The sequence below is a fragment of the Phodopus roborovskii genome, unplaced genomic scaffold, assembly GCF_943737965.1.
Source record: "Phodopus roborovskii unplaced genomic scaffold, PHOROB, whole genome shotgun sequence".
Classification (NCBI taxonomy): Eukaryota; Metazoa; Chordata; class Mammalia; order Rodentia; family Cricetidae; genus Phodopus; species Phodopus roborovskii.
In genome coordinates, this window is record NW_026125708.1 from 959678 (window position 1) to 977089 (window position 17412).

Here is a 17412-nt window from a genome sequence, read left to right on the forward strand (position 1 = left end):
ATTGTGTGTGTGTGTGTGTGTGTGTGTGTGTCACAGTGCACATGTGGAAGTCAAAGGACAATGTTGGCTTTCTCCATCTACCTTTGCATAAGTTCTGGAGATTCAAACTCAGGACTCCAGGTTTGTTTTAAGGCTTCTCTTAATAGTGCTAATCTCTTTAACAGTGGCAGTTCTTTTGTGGCCAGTGAGAAGGCTCAATGGATAAAAGTGCTTGTCATAAAACCAACACCCCTTCATAATAAAAGTCTTGGCGAGATCAGGGATACAAGGGACATACCTAAACACAATAAAAGTAATATGCAGCAAGCTGATTGCCACCATAGAATTAAATGGAAAGAAACTCAAAGCAATTCAACTAAAATCAAGAACAAGACAATTTTGTCCACTCTCTCCATATCTATTCATTATAGTACTCGAAGTTCTAGCTAGAGCAATAAGACAACTAAAGTAGATACAAATTATAAAGGAAGAAGTCAAAGTATCATTATTTACATATGGTATCATAGTATACATAAGTGGCTCCCAAAACAGGGCCAGGGAATTCCTACAGCTGATAAACACCTTTAATGAAGAGGCTGGATACAAGATTAACTTAAAAGAATTAGTAGCCCTCCTATATACAAATGATAAATGGGCTGAGAAATAAATCAGAATGAATATCTTTCACAATAGCCCCAAATAATATAAAATATCTTGGGGGTAACAATAACAAAGCAAATGAAAGACCTATATGACAAGAACTTTAAGTCTTTAGAGAAAGAAATTAAAGAAGATATCAGAAAATGGAAAGATCTTCCATACTCTTGGATAGGTAGGATCAACATAGTAAAAGTGGCAGTCTTATAAAAAGTGATCTACAAAATAAATGCAATTCCCATCAAAGTCTCAGCAAAATTCTTCACAGATCTTGAAAGAAAAATACTCAATTTCATCTGAAAAACAAAACAAAACAAAATAATCCAGTGTAGCCAAAACAATCATGTACAATAAAGGAACTTCTGGAAGTGTCCCCATCCCTGATTTCGAGCTCTACTACAGAGCTATAGTAATAAAAATTACATGGTAATGGCATAAAAACAGACAGGTGGACCAATGGAATCCAATCAAAGACACAGGGGTAAATCCACACTCCTAGGGACACCTGATTTTTAACAAAGAAGCCAAAATTATACAATGGAAAATAGAAAGCATATGCAACAAATGGTGCTGGCATAGCTGGATATCAGCATATAAAAGAATGCAGATAGATCCATATTTATTACCCTGCACAGAACTCAAGTCCAAGTGAATCAACGACCTTTCATAAATTTAGATACCATGAACTTGATAGATGAGAAAGTGGGAAATAATCTTGAATGCATTGGCACAGGAGACTACCTCCTGAACCAAACACCAATAGTACAGGCATTAAGATTGACAATTAATAAATGGATCTCATGAAATTGGAAAATTTCTATAAGGCAAAGGACACCATCAATAGGACAAAACAGCAGCCTACAGAATAGGGAAAGACATTCACCAACCCCACATCAGGCAAAGGGCTGACTTCCAAAATATATAAATAATTCAAGAAACTATATATCAAAACAATAAATAATCCAATTAAAATGGAGTACATATCTAAACAGAATTCTCAGCAGAAGAATCTCAAATGGCTGAGAAATACTTAAGGATATGTTCAATATTCTTAGCCATCAGGGAAATGCAACTCAAAACAACTCTGTTAGAATGGCTAACATAAATAATACAAGTGACAGCTCCTGTTAAAGAGGATGTGGAGCAAGGGGAACACTCCTCCACTTCTGGTGGGAGTGTAAACTTGTACAGCCATTTTGGAAGTGAGTGTGGCATGTTTCTCAGAAAACTGGGTTCCAAATCATCATAAGTTTTACCTCTCAAGCTGTATCAGTCTTGGCACATACCCAAAGGATGTTCAATCATACCACAAGGACACTTGCTCAACTATGTTCATAGCAGCTTTGGACACAATGTATATGTCCCTCAATCAAGGAGTGGATAAAAAAAAATGTGGTACATTTACACCATGAAGTATGACACAGCTGTTGAAAACAACGCTACCAGGAAATTTGAAGGCAAATGGATTGAACTAGAAAAATATCATCCTAAGTGGGGTTTCCCAGACTCAGAAAGACAAACATGATATGTACTTACTCATAAGTGAGTATTAACTGCTAAATAAGGAATGACTATGCTAAAATTAACAGATCCAGAGAGACTAGGTAACAAGGAGGGTTCATGGGGGGACACCCAGATCTCCCTCGGAAGGGGAAATAGAAGAGATTTCCTGAGTGGACTAAGGATGGGTGGGGTAGGGAATATGAGCAAACAAACTGGGGGTGGAGGGGGAGAGTATTGAAAGAGACTTCTGGAAGGAAGGGAATTTCAGGGTCAGATAAAAACCTGGTGCAGGGAAATCACCCAACAGTCTACAAGGAAGACCCTAGCTTAGACTCCTGGCAATAGCAGATATGTACTCTGAGCTGGTCATCTCCTGTGACCAGATTGGTGTCTAGCCCAATAGTCATCAAAGAGGCTTCATCCAGCAATGGATGGAAACAGATGCAGAAACCCACAGCCAAACATTAGATCCAGCTCAGGGAATCCTGTTCAAGAGAGGGAGGAAGAGTTGTAGGAGCCATAGGGGGTCAAGGACATCACAAAGAAACCCACAGAATCAACTAACCTGAGCTAATAGGGGCTCATAGAAACTGAACAGTCAACCAGGGAGCCTGAATGGGACTGACCTAGACACTCTGCATATATGTGACAGTTATATAGTTTGTTCCTCTTTTGGGACTCCTAACAGTGGAACTGGAGCTGTCTCTGACTCTACCAAGCTCTTGGGACCCTATTCCTCATAATGGGTCACCTTGACCAGTCTTAATAAATGGGAAAGTGCTTAGTCTTACTGCAATTTGATAAGCCTTGTTTTGTTGATCCTCATAGGAGACCTGCCCTTTCCTAAATAGAAACAGAGAAGTGTATTGGGGTGGGAACAAAGGAGGGATTGGGGGAGGGATTGAGAATCTAGCAGGGAGGGAAAACTGTGACCAGGATGTATAAATAAATAAATAAATAAAATTTGGAAAGAGCAAAACATCAAAAACGTGCTTGTCATGCAAGGGGATGCCTGAGTTCACTCCCTACAACTCATAGTAGAGGGAGAGAACTAACTCCCAGAAGTTGTCCTGTAACCTCCACACATTCTGTGTCACACATGCATGCAGACCATAGTCACATCACATGCACGATAATAATAAATAAAATTATTTTTTAAAAACAATTACAGCTTCTTTTGAACCTGGCTTATTCCCTCTGAAACATCATGACCTGGGCCTCCACTGAGTGCATTTCTCTTCATATACAGGTCTTCTGAATTACCACATAATGAGTCATTAGCCTCTACTCAAGCTATCAAGGATTTTTCTAGCCCAAAGTTCTAAACTCTTCCACATTTCCTCTCACAAAACATTTCCAAAAGCCCAAGAACCACACGTTCAGGATTATCACAACAATGGCACCTTCTTCACACCCATTTTCTCTGTGTTAGTTATTTTTCTCAATATTACAACAAAATCCCTGGCAAAAACAACATTTAAAAGGCAAAATATTTACATGATCTGAACAGGAGCCAGAATATGAAAATCGGCTTAAGTAAAGAAGGGTTTGTTTGTGTTTACAGTTCCAGTGAGTATACTTTATCACGGCAGAAAAGGTACAGCAGCAGGAGGCAGCTCGCCATGCTTTGTCCACAGAGAGAAAGCAGAGAGCGGTGAATGAATGAATGCCTGTGTTCACTTTCTATGCAGTCTGGGACCCCAGCCCATGGAATGGTGCCTCCCGAATTTAGAATGGGTTTTCCTAGCTCAGTTAGCCAAATTAAATAATCCCTAACAGATATATCCAGGGGATTGTGGCTTGTGATTCTGTAGTCTATCAAGTTGACAATACTAATCATCACAACATGTATATTTTTAAAAGAAATATGCACCACATTTAGGACACACTGATATAATCTAGTGTTCTCACTTTACAGATGAGGAAAAACAGAGGCTTGTGGAGGCATGCTTTCAAGGTCAAGTTGTCTACTGCTTTACCTGATGTTGAAGGCCTACTATGATCTGCTTCTAAACTAACCTTTCTCGTTTTATGTACCCTTGGGGTTGACAGAAAAATATAGGAATATGATATAATTAAACTGAGTTTCAGACACACTAAGGAAGGGTATGTTGCCTTTCTGAAATTCAAATTTAAATGGAAATCCTCATTAAAATGCTATTTCTTCCGTCTGGAATACTTATCTCATTATTTCACCAATTCTACCCATCTTTTGATGCAAATATAACCTCTTCCTTTAAGTCTTTTAAATACCTTGGACAGACCTTCATCTGGGCTCTGATAACACTTTTTCTACCTCCCTACTTCCATCTTCTTGGGTTCTATTTTAGATCAAAGCTCTTTGTCTACTTGGCTTAACTCTCCTGTGGAACATGAGCCAGCCCTGTGCTAAGGCAGGAGTCATATCTGAGCAGAGGGTGAAATGTAAAAGCATGGGCTCGTGATTCAGATGGCTTTTATGTGTTCTTCAGCCTGTAATTTGTCTGTGACATTCGATAAGACTTGCCACTTCCAGTTTTTAATGGTAAACCTATTTTTATTTCATCTATGATCCAACAATCCTACTTTTAGGTACTTATTCATGAGTAATAAAAACATTTTCATAACAGGCTCTTATAAGAATGTATATAATATCCATTTTAGTGGTAAAATTTGGAAAAAAAGAACCTCAAATGACCACCAGCAAGCAATTGACTAAATTATGCTGTATGTATAAAGTGCTCAATAAATGTTGAATATTGTTACAAATTATTGTGCAGTGTTGTCCTCTGTGTTTAAGCCGTTATGCCCTCTTTGTTTGTTTTCTAAATCTGATTTGCTTGATTTAATATTAATATCCAATTACATCAATATTTTTAGAAGCAAACTCTCCTGTACAGTTTTTCTTTCCAATATGCACATCTGCAATTATACACTAGTATATAAACATATGCATATACACTTCTATACTCATATGAACTTTAATTACAAAAATTTATTCACAATAGTTATTTATGCACTCAGCAGGTTGCATTTATATATGTGCTTATAAGTCCTTTTAATGTATGTATACGCTTATAGGGCTAACCACTTGGTATTGGATATCCAATTAGGGGGCATATCCCCAAAGAAGAGAGATTCATCTTCTCTCAGAAATCTTGAATTTTCTGTAGCTCTTCATCCAGGGGTTTGGCCTTGTAGGATTTCTTTTTCACATTGGCATGTCAACTGGTGTGGTCACTGTTCATGTTTGATTCAGGTGACCATATTGCTGAGATTTTAATTGGTGCGGCTTCCCTGTCATATGAGAAGGACACATATTGCAAGTATCTAGGTTCTCTTGCTTTTTGATAATCTTTCTGGCCCCTCACCCACAACATTTCCTGAGCCTTAGATGTAGGGACTGTGTGTGTGTGTGTGTGTGTGTGTGTGTGTCAATTGGGATTGGACAGCCCATGACCAATTGTTCTCTGCATTTTGACCAGTTCTGGTTTTTTGTAGTAGTAGCTGTGATTACTCAAAAGAGGTCATTAACAAGGCCAGACCTGGTGAAGTTTCCTCACAGAAACAGGGACTGTGGAAGTAGAGACATTCTAGCCACTTCTCTTGTAACTCTCTCCAAACTCCATGAAATTCTTGTCTGTGCTGGCTCGAATGAAAATAGCACCCATAAGTTCCACGGAGGAGGCTATTGCTGTGATAAACATGAGCATCTGGGTTTTTTTTTTTTTTTTTTTTTTTAAAAATACAAATGCAGAAGACTTTGAGATTATGGACTAAAAAAGCAGCTGAGCACTGTAAACAGAGTTTAATGAGCCATCCTAGTCATCCTAGTAGGAAGTTGAAAGACAGCAAGGCAGGGGCTCTGTGGACTGTGGAAGTCCAGTTCAAGCCACTTCAGAGGGAAGCAAGGACTTAAAAACAACTGAGCTAGAGGCCATTCCTATGGTAATTTGGGAAAGAATCTAGCTGCCTTCTGCCTTTGTCTTAAGAATTTTCCTAAGAAAATTAAAAAGAAATGGGCTAAATTGCATTTGGAATGGTAATGTATGTCCCGTGACATTATGTATGTTGGAAGTACTTAATTTTGTTTTTAATTTTACAGGCAATCCCAAGGAAGAGATTGTTTTGAGTCTCAGAAGGGACTTTGGATTTTAAAACTGTGTGGAGACTGAAATACTATGGGGACTTTTAAAGCTGGAGTAAATTTATTTTGCACTATGATGCAGCTACTAGCCCATCTATGGGTGCCAGGGACCAGAATGTGGTGGTTTTAGGAAAATGCTCCCCATAGGCTCCTGTGCTTTAGTACTTAGTCTCCAGTTAGTAGAACTCTTTGGGGGAGGATTTGGAAGTGTAGCCTTGTTGGAGGAGGTGTGCCACTAGTAGTGGGCCTTGAGGTTTCAAAAGACTTGTGCCATTCCCACTGCATTTCTCTGCCTTCTGCTTGTGGATCAAGATGTGAGCTCTCAGCTGTTCCTCCCACCATACCTTTGCTCTGCTACCATGGACTCCAACCCTCTGAAACTGCAAGGGCAATTAGGCACATCCTTTTATAAGTTGTCTTGTTACAAACTCTTCATTCAGACTCTTATAAGAAAGCCCAGTAAACTCACTGATTGCCCCAGCTAGATTTGGATGGAATGGTAACTTTACACTATTACTGGTGTGCATCTTTCCAAGAAAAGTCCGTGCAGCACAAGTCATCATCATCATTGTAACCATATCTGTTTCTTCAAGGGGAAGATATAACTGAACACTAAGTTCTACCAGATGAATTAATACATGACTAAAAGCAAAAGGACTAGATATAAGATCATGTGATCTGTTGGTAGAATGTACTGTAGAAGCTGTACTCTCAGGAAAAATTTCTCCTTTGAACACCTGTCTATAGCATAGCTATTATAGCTTCTTTCCAGAGAGGCAAACTGCTGTTTGGAGATTATAGCACAAATGTTTTTCTCCTAGGAGCACTTGTGCACTTCTATTCTTCCAGCAATAGTCAGAAAAGAAAATTCAATCCTTCAAAGTTTCTTCTTTCATATATATCTTCCCAAATACATAGTAGATGTCAAATAAATATTTATGGAGTGAACTACTAGACAATAAGAGATAGGAAAAAATAGATACATATATGCACACTTTTAATGAAATATACATTTTATTTTTTCTTTCAAAAATTTCATCTGTTATTTGTTTGCACATGCAGTTGTGGGGGCAAGCTCAGTGTCATAGCACTGGCTCAGGTCAGAAGGCAGGTGGCAGGAATTGGTTCTCTCCTTCCACCATGTGAGATCCAGGGACAGAGGTCAGGTTGTCAGACCTGGCAACAGGTGCCTTTACTTGCTGAGATAACTCAAAGCTCCAATTTTACTCCAATTTTTGCCCATCATGTTCCTGGCTTAAGTTGGAAAAGTAACTGATTCTGTTCTGTCGTGTAATCCCTGTCCATCTTTTAGGCACTGGAAGCTGATGGAAACCTGAGAGGTTAGTTGTAACAATGTTGTCATGTACACATCTAGTGTCTAGGAGATAGCTTATGCTGAATGAAGCCTGTACTTTGATCTTTGGATGTTTTAGAAAGCTGTAGCTGCTTCATCACTTACAGTGGCTGGTACCCAAGCCTCCCTGTCAGCAGAATGTAGGACACTCCACTGTACCACAGCGGTTACCTTTAGAATTCAAGTCTTTATTTCATTAAAAGCAGTAGGAAGACAACTTTCCTAGGAAGCAGGAGACCTAGATCCAGCCAAGCCTGAGCTTTGCCACTGGCCTGCTGTGTGAAACTGGGTAACCCCTGTCCTTATTCAGGCCTTGTGTTCTCATTTTGCACAATGAGGGCTTTCAAACTGGGTGCTCAGAAGAATTCCAGCTCAGATGTTCCAGGATGTTCTGATGTGGTTTAATTTGGATCTTCTAATGCAGCATTTCTCTAAGTGTGGTTCAAGAATCTCTGGGACCATTTTCTTTAAAAATAACTTTTTTTTTCTAGTTTTGAGATTGTGTCTTAATTTCAACATTTCTCCCTTCACTTTTCCTCCCTCCAAACCTTCCATATCCCTCCCTGCTCTCCTTTAAATTCATGGTCTCTCTTTTGACCAATTGTTATTGTATGCATGTATGTATTATATACATCCAAGTATAAACTGTTGAGTCCATATAAAGTTACTTGTATGTATGTTTTTAGGGATGACCATTTGGTACCCAGCAACCAATTGGTGTGCTCTTCCCTGCAGAGGGCTACCTCTCCTGCTCTCAGCTTTACTCAGTTACCTATAGTTCTTCATGTAACTTTGAGGCCTCATGGGTTTTTTTCCCATGCAGTTTGGTATATTCCTTGTTCAGCTCATGTTGAGGCAGTCATGGCTGGGTCTTTACTGGTATAGCTTCTGATGTTACTGAGAGACATACTCTCATAGCAAAGTCGATATACAGGATTATAGAGCATAGTCCGAATGTATACATTTACAAAACAGTTGCACACCTGTGGCTCAGGTAACATTGTGGAAGAAGGGGCAGAAGATATTGTAAGGGGTGGAGGACCTGGAGACCTTTAAGGAGCACTGAGGTCTCCCATTGTAAGCTACATTCTCCAGAAGGCAGGATTATCTTCATATAATTTTAGCCCAAACTGCATTTCTAATGGACTGAATATAGAGGCTGCTGTGAGAATCTGGAAATACCAAATCCAGAAATGGAAAACAATGACACTCACTAGTTTTATCTTTGTTCTGTAAAGTATTATTTGTGGATTAGCTTTATCTGTATTCTGTAAAATATTATTTGTGGATTATAGACAATACACTCTAAAATGTATTTATGTTAATATTTAAATTTTTAAAAGTATGTTTTAAAAGCCAGTCAATATTCTTTGTTTCCATCTTGATTCATTGTATGATAAATACTGCTAGATATAAGCCAAATAAAGAAAAGTTCCTTGCAGTCCTTCATTTTTTTAGTAGTATAAAGCAGTCCTGTTTTAGTATTTCTCTGATGTCCTCTTGTATTCTGTTCATGCTACTCCCTATTGCCATAGCTCTGATCTGAATAATAGCCTGCACACAATTACTTTGGAAACAAGACACCTCTTCCTTCTTCTCAAGCTTTGGCCATCCTGGGCCTTCCTTCTCCTTTGTTTGGGTTTCTTGGAGTAAAATATTCCCTTGGACTTTAGACAGGATACCCCGTCATGGGCAGTGCCAGTTGTTGGATGAGAAAAAAAAAGAGAGCTGGAAATATGGATGATGAAAAAGCAGCCTCCCTGGCTGCCTGTGCACAGCTGTCAAGACACTCTCTTTCTACCTTCCCTAACTGTTACAATCTCCAAATCCCTCACCCTGAGAAAGAAGGCTCATTGGCCATTCCACTTACTCAATCACAGTGGGCCTTCATGTAAGGTAAGGGAGGTCCACCTGGACTTAGAGCCCTCATGGGTGTGGAAGGGTAAGAGAACTGGGATCTTATATGAATGGAAATCCCCTCATCACATCAGGCCTGTTTGTTCCCTCATTCATAATGATAACACCGCTGGGAGATGGTTAGAGATCTCCATGCTCTTAGTGTAGCCAGGAAACGCGAGGGTCCCTCCTAAGGCAACCACACAACCCAAAGTAGTTGGGGTTAGATTTGAGCTCACATAAGAATGATGTTAAATCAAGGCTGCCACTGCTCTCTCAGGGCCAAGAAATCAGGAGCATCTAGCACAGGAAAAGGAGGAAGGGGCTAACATTTAATGGATGTTCAGGGGAACCCAAGCATGTTATCTCCTTAGCCCCTAACACACAAGTGTGAAGCCATAGCCAGGCTTAGAGAAGGGATAAGGCTCTGATAAAGGCGCAGTGCTAGAAGATAGATTCAAGATTTAAGTCTGCCAGGCTCCAAAACATCTGCTTCTATACTAATAGCAAATAACATTCTTTGAGAGCTTCAATTAGGCTAGTCGTAGTTCTAAATCTTTTAACTCATACAGTTTAACTCCCTGACACAGTAGATGCTCTTGTTATCTTTTGTTATACAGATGGAAAAACTAAGGCAACAAGAGGCCTAGGGGGCCACCCAGTTAGAGACTAACAGAACTGGATTGGAATCTGGGCAGTCTACTTCTGGAGCTCATGGACCTGACCACTTCAAGGCTACACTCATGAGGAAGGTCAGGGTTGAGACAGAAGTCTGTGGCTTTCTAAGGCCAGTGTGGAATGCTGTGCACTATTGCTTGCTGAATGAGTACCCAAAGCCACAGAGGTTGTACTTCCTCCCAGCAGCCGAATCTAAAGGCAGAGGTAAACTCCAGGGAGCAAGGGACTTTGCAGTCATCAAGAGCAACCATACTCCCTAGCCTATAGCAGTTGCTGCATAGTTGTCCATGCTCAGGCTGCTGGTTTAAGGGACAGAGGGTATATATGCAAAAGGGTGCTTTCTCTCTGCTGTGGCTCGCCATGCCGCCATGCTGTGGAGTGGAGCTTCTCCCCTTAAGCCTGTACTCAGCTGAAGGTGAGTGGGAAGGAGCCACTTGTCTTAGCTGTTGCTATCTTTCTGACCTGGCCCACCAGAACTCTAGCTAAAATAATTCTCAGACTAGAGCTAGGGTGGGAGAAGAGTTCCCTAACCTCCTCAGTATACAAACAGGGAAACCAGGGTCAAAGGGCAAGTTGTAAGCAGATCTAGGAGCAGACTCTTCTGAGTAAACTTCAGGACAAAACTGCAGTTAAAGAAAGTCCTCAAAGGCAGACAGATGCATGCTCGAAACAGGCTCGGGACTTTTCAGGGTCCCAGGACTTGGTCCTTTGCTGGACCAATTTGGCCTCTGAAAGGGAAGTGAGGCCACTGGGAGTAAGTTATTCTGGGCCTCATGATGACATGCCCTCCCCCCCCCCAGAGACCCAAGCCTGGCTCTGTGCCACGGGGTCCCCGCGGGCCTCTGGACAGCAGCCATGGCACCCGGCCTTCTGAGGTCCGAGGAAGGGTGGGTGCTGTGTGGAAGGATCACTGTTTCTAAATGGCTTACTGCCCAGAAAGCCTCCAGAACTGCCCACTGTTAGATTACTGCTGTTAGAACTGACTTGTTACCATCAAGAGGGCTCAAGTTTAGATTTTAGGACGTGAAGGGTTCTTGGCATGGCTGCAGATAAAGGAAGGACATCTTCTCTTAGGAAGCTGTTCATTGAAACATTCAACTTATGTGAGCCACAACAGAGCTGCTCTGCCCTGAGGCAGGGGGATAGATGAAATGGCCTTTGCTGTTTAGGGGGTGTGGTCTGACTTTCTGTGGCCTCCCAGGAGGCAGTTCAGGAATTTTGAGAGATGTAATTGTCCACAGTAGGGTTTTTCCAGATTTGTCTTATACCTAACTCTGTAACAGGAAGCATATAATAGCATCAAACTCCTAACCCTGCCTTTCACTGTACAGTCAGAACACTGAAACCCAGAAGGCAATGTCCTCTGCAAGGTGTCAGACCAAGACAAGATTTCTGGCTTTAGAAGAGGGCTGGAGGAGGACCACCCTGATGCATGATCAGAGCTCCTTTCGGAAGGGTGTCCAAGGCCACAGACTTGGCCCTTCCACCTTCTCCTTTACACCTTCGCGGCTTCCTGTGCAGGAACTGCCCCTCAGTCCTCTCCAGGCACTCTCCACAGCTCCCCTGAGGTACCTGGAGCCTCCAGGGGCAGCTTGTATGCTATTTGGTAGAGCAGGAGGCAAGCTGGCCAGTGTACTAATATACAGGTGGCAGGACGAGCGTGTAAGCCAGTAGAACAGTCTGGACACCCGGGCTGGGGAACTGTGATATTCAGGGAATTTCAATCAGTGTTGCTATTTGTCCCAGCCAACTGGCTAACTGTGCGGAGTTTGAATCAGTGACCCGCCTCCTGGTCCCTCCTCCTTAGCCAGCCTATCTCCCTCCCTCCTTCCCACTTTCCAGTCTTTTCCTCCCTTCACTCTCCAGGAGGGGCCTGCCGTTGAGCTGAGCAGGCTGCTGCTGTCTGCTTCTCCCCTCCCAGTGCCGCTGATGGAGCACAGGGATAGAGCTGGCTCTCACAGAGCCCTGGGACTCTTCTTGCTTTTCTCTTAGATAGAGGGTTCAGGCCCAGCAGAGTCCTGCTGAGCCTTTCCAGCTTCTGGCACCCCACCATGCCTCTGCTGGATGTGTTCTGGGCTTGCTTCAGGAAAGTGAAGGTAAGTGTCTGCTCAGCTGCAGCCCAGCTAAGGCCCCTGATCATGGAAGAAGCAGGTAGCTGAGCCCATTGCATAAGGCCTGGCTGGCTGCTGAGACTGGCTAAGGCTTTTGGAGCCGGAGAGGGTAGATTCAACCCCCAGCCCCCAGCCCCTTGTCTCTGAACTTCCACTTCTTTCCTATGGAAACAAGTAAGTGGGCTGGCTCTTTTTCATAAAATTTGTCTCTAATTTCGCAAGCCTGCCACCGAGATAAGATACATGACCTCTTTGAGTTTCAGTTTCCCACCTTTTAAATGAAGATAGCTAAACCAACTTTAGAGGGTAAGGGGGCTGCTGTTACTGTTTGCATAGTAAATATTTGCAAACACAACGAGCTAAGGTGTGAAGTTCCTAGCATGGTGCCTGGCATGTGGCATCCACACAAGTAATTGTGTGTATTGAAATCTGTCAACATGCAGCAAGCATCTACTGTGCACCAGGTACCAAGGAGCTACACAAGACATAAAGGGTGTGGCTTGTATCCTTCAAAAAGAAATGACAGATGTTCATCAAGCCCTTGTAATGTGCCAGAAACTGTAAATACTACACAGACAGGCAGGCAGGCAGGCACTAGATATCTACTGAAGGCTTGCACTTTCCTGGTCTTGGGAAATGCAGGAACACAGCAGAATCAATGGGAATGAGGGAAACCAAGCCCTAATAACTCCCCATGAGACTTTCCATCAGCTGAAGAGATGGGGAGGATGAGGAAGGCAGACAAACTGGGGTTAAGTTCCAACGCAAACCTTCATACATGCATTTTGGCTGTGTATCTTTGAGCACGACCTTTCTGAGTGACAGTTTACAGTCCTAAAGAAGTATATTGCCATTGTTGGCAGCTCAAAGAAACTATGAGACCCCAGTGATCTTAGCCTGCTAAAAGCAGGTTTCCCAGTAGCACACTGGGAGCGACCAAAGCAAAGGGCAGGGTTTACTCTGTGTTTGGAGAGTGAGGATTAGGGTCACAGACCTTGTCCAGTCCTTTGTCACTGTGAATGCTCAGCTCTCTACTTTGACCCTGCTTTAGTCTAGTGACAGAAGTGACTCATTTTGGAACTGAAGGCTGATAGTTCAGAAGCAAAGGACACTACAGAGGTGCAAGAGGCCAATCCAAACCTTAGAATTGCTTTTTAGTTTCTCTACGTTAGCAGCAACCTAGGCAAAAGCATTTGGCTGTGAAAGGAACCCAATATACAGCTCCTAGTGTGTTTTCCCTGGAGCCAGCATGCATAAGACCCTGTCTCCACACTGATGGGCTAACCATTTCCCTGTTCTTTGATGTGACCTTTTGCTCCCTCCCAGGACCTTGCTTGGTGCTATGTACATAATAAGCACGGGGATTAGCCTTTTGTTTGTTAAGTTGAGCACACCAATGCCTAGAGGACACTAGTTTGAGAGGTAGAGCTCCATCTCTGCCATCACCTCTGGGTGATTTTGAGAAGGGTTACATTTCCCTATTGTCCCTAATTTCCTTCCTCTTGAAACATAAGTATATAACTACATGGTATCAGATGTAGAAAGGCCCTTAGAACTCACCTATTTTCCCCTTCATGACTGCTCATGAGGAAACTGGGGCCTGGAGAGGAGTGAGGTGCCAAAGGGCATAAGAGTCAGGACATAGTTTGATCAAGTATAATCTCTCTGAATATGCTGTACTCTCTCTACATGTTGTGTTACAGAATTCAACTGTGGCTTATATCTGGTAAAATCTTACAGTGATGCTAGGTTGAGTATATATACATGTTCTATCCACATATACACAGTGCATATACTTTTATAGGTGATAACAGCTCTCATTTACCCACAAGGAGTCTTCAGTAGTTGAAGAAATCATGGACAGAAATGTCTCCTGTACAGTGGGAAGGCTCCCAGAAGTTAACCATGCAGGTGTATTTCCACATGGGTCAGCAAGCCTTGCTCCAGTCACTATATTCATATACTGAAGTCATATACTGTATTCATGAACTGAATACATATGTGTATAGGGCTCTCTAAAATTCATCCAGGTACACAGTCTCAAGCACCCTCTCTTGTAAATGTTCTCCCTTGAGTACATGTGGGACTTCTAAATGGCTGCTCTTTTGTTTTCTGTTTATTTTTGTTCCTTTAACACTAAGTCTCACTGTGTAGCCTGAGCCTCTAAGTCTTGAGATAGTTATGTACCCAGCAACCAGCTGCGTGTAGCTGTGTAAGCACCTGTTCCTATAATAGTAAGCTTTCTAACTCACCACACAGTCTCACATTCATGTACATACATACATACACATGAGGTGAGAAGACATTATTGTATGTGCTTGCTCATACCCCAGGTCTTCTCTGCTGTATGCCAACTCATAGCTTCTCATTCTGCTGGGAAGCGGCCTGGGAGGATATGGGGTGTAAGTGTGACAATGATTCAGTATTTCCACTCTTAGCTTCCAGGACATCTCTGCTTTTTCCATTCCTTTGCCCTTATCTCTACAAACAGATACCAATCACATGCACTGTGTATTGCTTGTGAGAGGGGCAAGGAGAATGTGGAGAATTTGAGTATACACAAATGTATACAAATTCTCAGAGCAAGGAAGGGACTTCTGGATCCGATCTCTACATTCCACAGGTTAATAAACCAGCCTCTGTTGAGTGTGTGTATGTATACATAAGTGTATACATATAAGCTATGTATATACAGCCACCTCTCAATTATTACATCCAAAAAAGCTATGACATAGACTCTCAGGTCATGAGAAGACTGCAAAGCCCTTGGTCTCAAAAATAAGAGGATTCACTTCCTGGGTTTTCAGAGCAGAATTCTTCAGACAAGTCAACTATTATATCAGATGAGTAGTGGGTGTTGTCTCTCAATTTGTGTGAACAGTCCATACTGTGGGTTGTCCTTATGTGGTTAGTTGTGAGTTGACTAGATGCTGACATACACCAATGATTTTTGAGTCAAGGGCCCATGCACTGAAGCAAGAAATAGGTGGTGAGCAGTTTATTGGTCCAGGAGTTCAAGAGAAACTATGGGTACTCTGGAAAGCTTTCTGGGAGGAGATTTTTAGTATAGATGGGAGACAGCTAGGTAGGGAAGGAGACATATCTAAGCCAAGCAGTCTTCTTGGGCCAGACACTTCCTTAATGGAATTGCCAAGGGACTGATAGATAAGAGCCTGGCACATGGATTCATATCTGAAGACCTTGACTGCTGATGAAAATAATTAGGAAATTCCAGGGAAAATAAGGGTAGAAACAGAAAAGAAGGAGGTAGAGATCCAGGCAAGTTTTGTTTGTTTGTTTGTTTGTTTGCTTTTGGCTTTTCCTGAATATAGGGATTGGGAGTAAATGGTGAAAGGTGGAGAAGATATTGATAAATGAGAATGAGAGATGTTGATAAAGTTTTGTTGATGTTGGAAATGTAAATCAAGGTCTTTTACAGACTAGTGATCTGTACCCGCAGCCTGAGGCCTTGAAACTTTCCTGTGGAAGTTCTACTTTTATGTTCATGATGCAGTTAAAAAGACCAGGTATTTAGAATGAGAAGACATGTCCCTAAGCCTTTTATCTATATGATCCACAACTTTGTCTTCAGCTTCTTTGGTGCCAAAATGTGTACAAGTGTGGATGCCTGTGGGATGGAGTATGCACTAGACACTAGGACTGTTGGCGGGAGAAATGGAGACAGCTATAGACTAAAAACTAAAGACAGTTCAGACTACTACTGCCTAGTATTTAGAAAGTACCACTATCCCAGGTCTTCCTGTGTATTAACTCAATATAGTGCAACAATTGCACTGTAAGACAGTACTGTCATCCCTATTATCTCCATTTTGCTGAAAGTCAGAAATCTTAGGAAATTTATTCAAGGTAGCACAGCCATTATGTGGTGGCCTTGGGCATTTCAATCCATATAATCTAGTCCCAAAGTCTACTGTGGTCGTATGTAGTCCAGGCCTGCTTCTCTGCCTACAAAGTTTGAAGGTTGGATTGGCTACCAAGTCCTTCCTGCTCTGATACTTTCATTATCAGTGTTTTACACACACACACACACACACACACACACACACACACACACACACACACACACTTCAAGACCAAATAAAATATAAAACACTGGTTCCAAAATGTCAGTGATTTCCACTCTAGTTCCCTAGGGAGGAAGGAAGAGAGCCCAGGCTCAGGGAAAAGAGCCTACTTTGGCAATTGTTCCTCTCAGTAGCCCCTAGGGCCTGAGAACAGCTGAAGACCCAGGAAGCTATGGAAGCCAGGGTTTGGTTTATGTTTCCAAATCACTGGTAACAATAACAAGGAGCAGCAGCCTATGTGGCCTGTGCTAGGGGTTTGGAGTCAGAGGCTTCCCAGGGGGCTAGGGAAAGGGCTTTCCTCAACCCCATGTCTCTGTCCAACCATTCGGTAGCTACCTGTGTCTCTGATGCCAGAAAGCATACAGTTAGGCCAGTGGGTAGTTCTGGGGCTGAGGCTTCCACAGCACGGAGAGAAGGCATACACTTGGAGAATGGAGTTGAATCCCTGGAAATGGCCACAGGCAAACCTTCTCTGTCTAGCCTTGCCTCTGCCCTGAGTTTGATCCCCTACTGAGAGCTGAAGGGGGAAAAAGTGGTTGTGATGATGCAATAAAGAAATAGGAAGCAATACACCTAGGTTCTGCCTCTTCATCTTTCCCTGAGTCTCAGTTTCCTTATTTACAACACAGGGAAATATACACATCCTACTTCATAATTGATTACAGGAATGACATGTGAAAAAGTCTGCCACAAAGTAGATGCTCAGTAAACATGAATATGAAGATGGAAGACTTACTACTCTTCATGATCTTGAGCTTATGTCTCAGGCCCTCATTCATCTCACATACGAAATAAGGAAAATGTATACCTGCTAGTTCCTTCTTCCCATGACTTTGGGAAACCTATTACTGAAGTCATCCTGTGAAAACAAAGGAATGATAGAAAACACTGTCACTGGATTAAGGGAAGCAAGTTGTTTAAGCAATCTTTCGTATCCCCATGTCTCTCATCCTGCCTCTGGTCATAGTTCAGAGCATGGAGAAGAGGTTCCACTCACACTGTATCTTTTCTTACCAGCCGCTT

At 42.2% G+C, this 17412-nt stretch overlaps 1 protein-coding gene across 1 annotated transcript in view; it reads left to right on the forward strand.

The window, feature by feature from the left end:
• The first annotated feature begins 12078 nt into the window (after positions 1 to 12078).
• The window catches only part of Stard8 (StAR related lipid transfer domain containing 8), a 70845-nt gene continuing 65511 nt past the window's right edge, over positions 12079 to 17412 (forward strand). Inside the window, exon 1 of the mRNA XM_051178496.1 lies at positions 12079 to 12289. Coding sequence (XP_051034453.1) covers positions 12245 to 12289 — 45 coding nt within the window. The 5' untranslated portion in view covers positions 12079 to 12244. The remainder of the gene's footprint in view (positions 12290 to 17412) is intronic.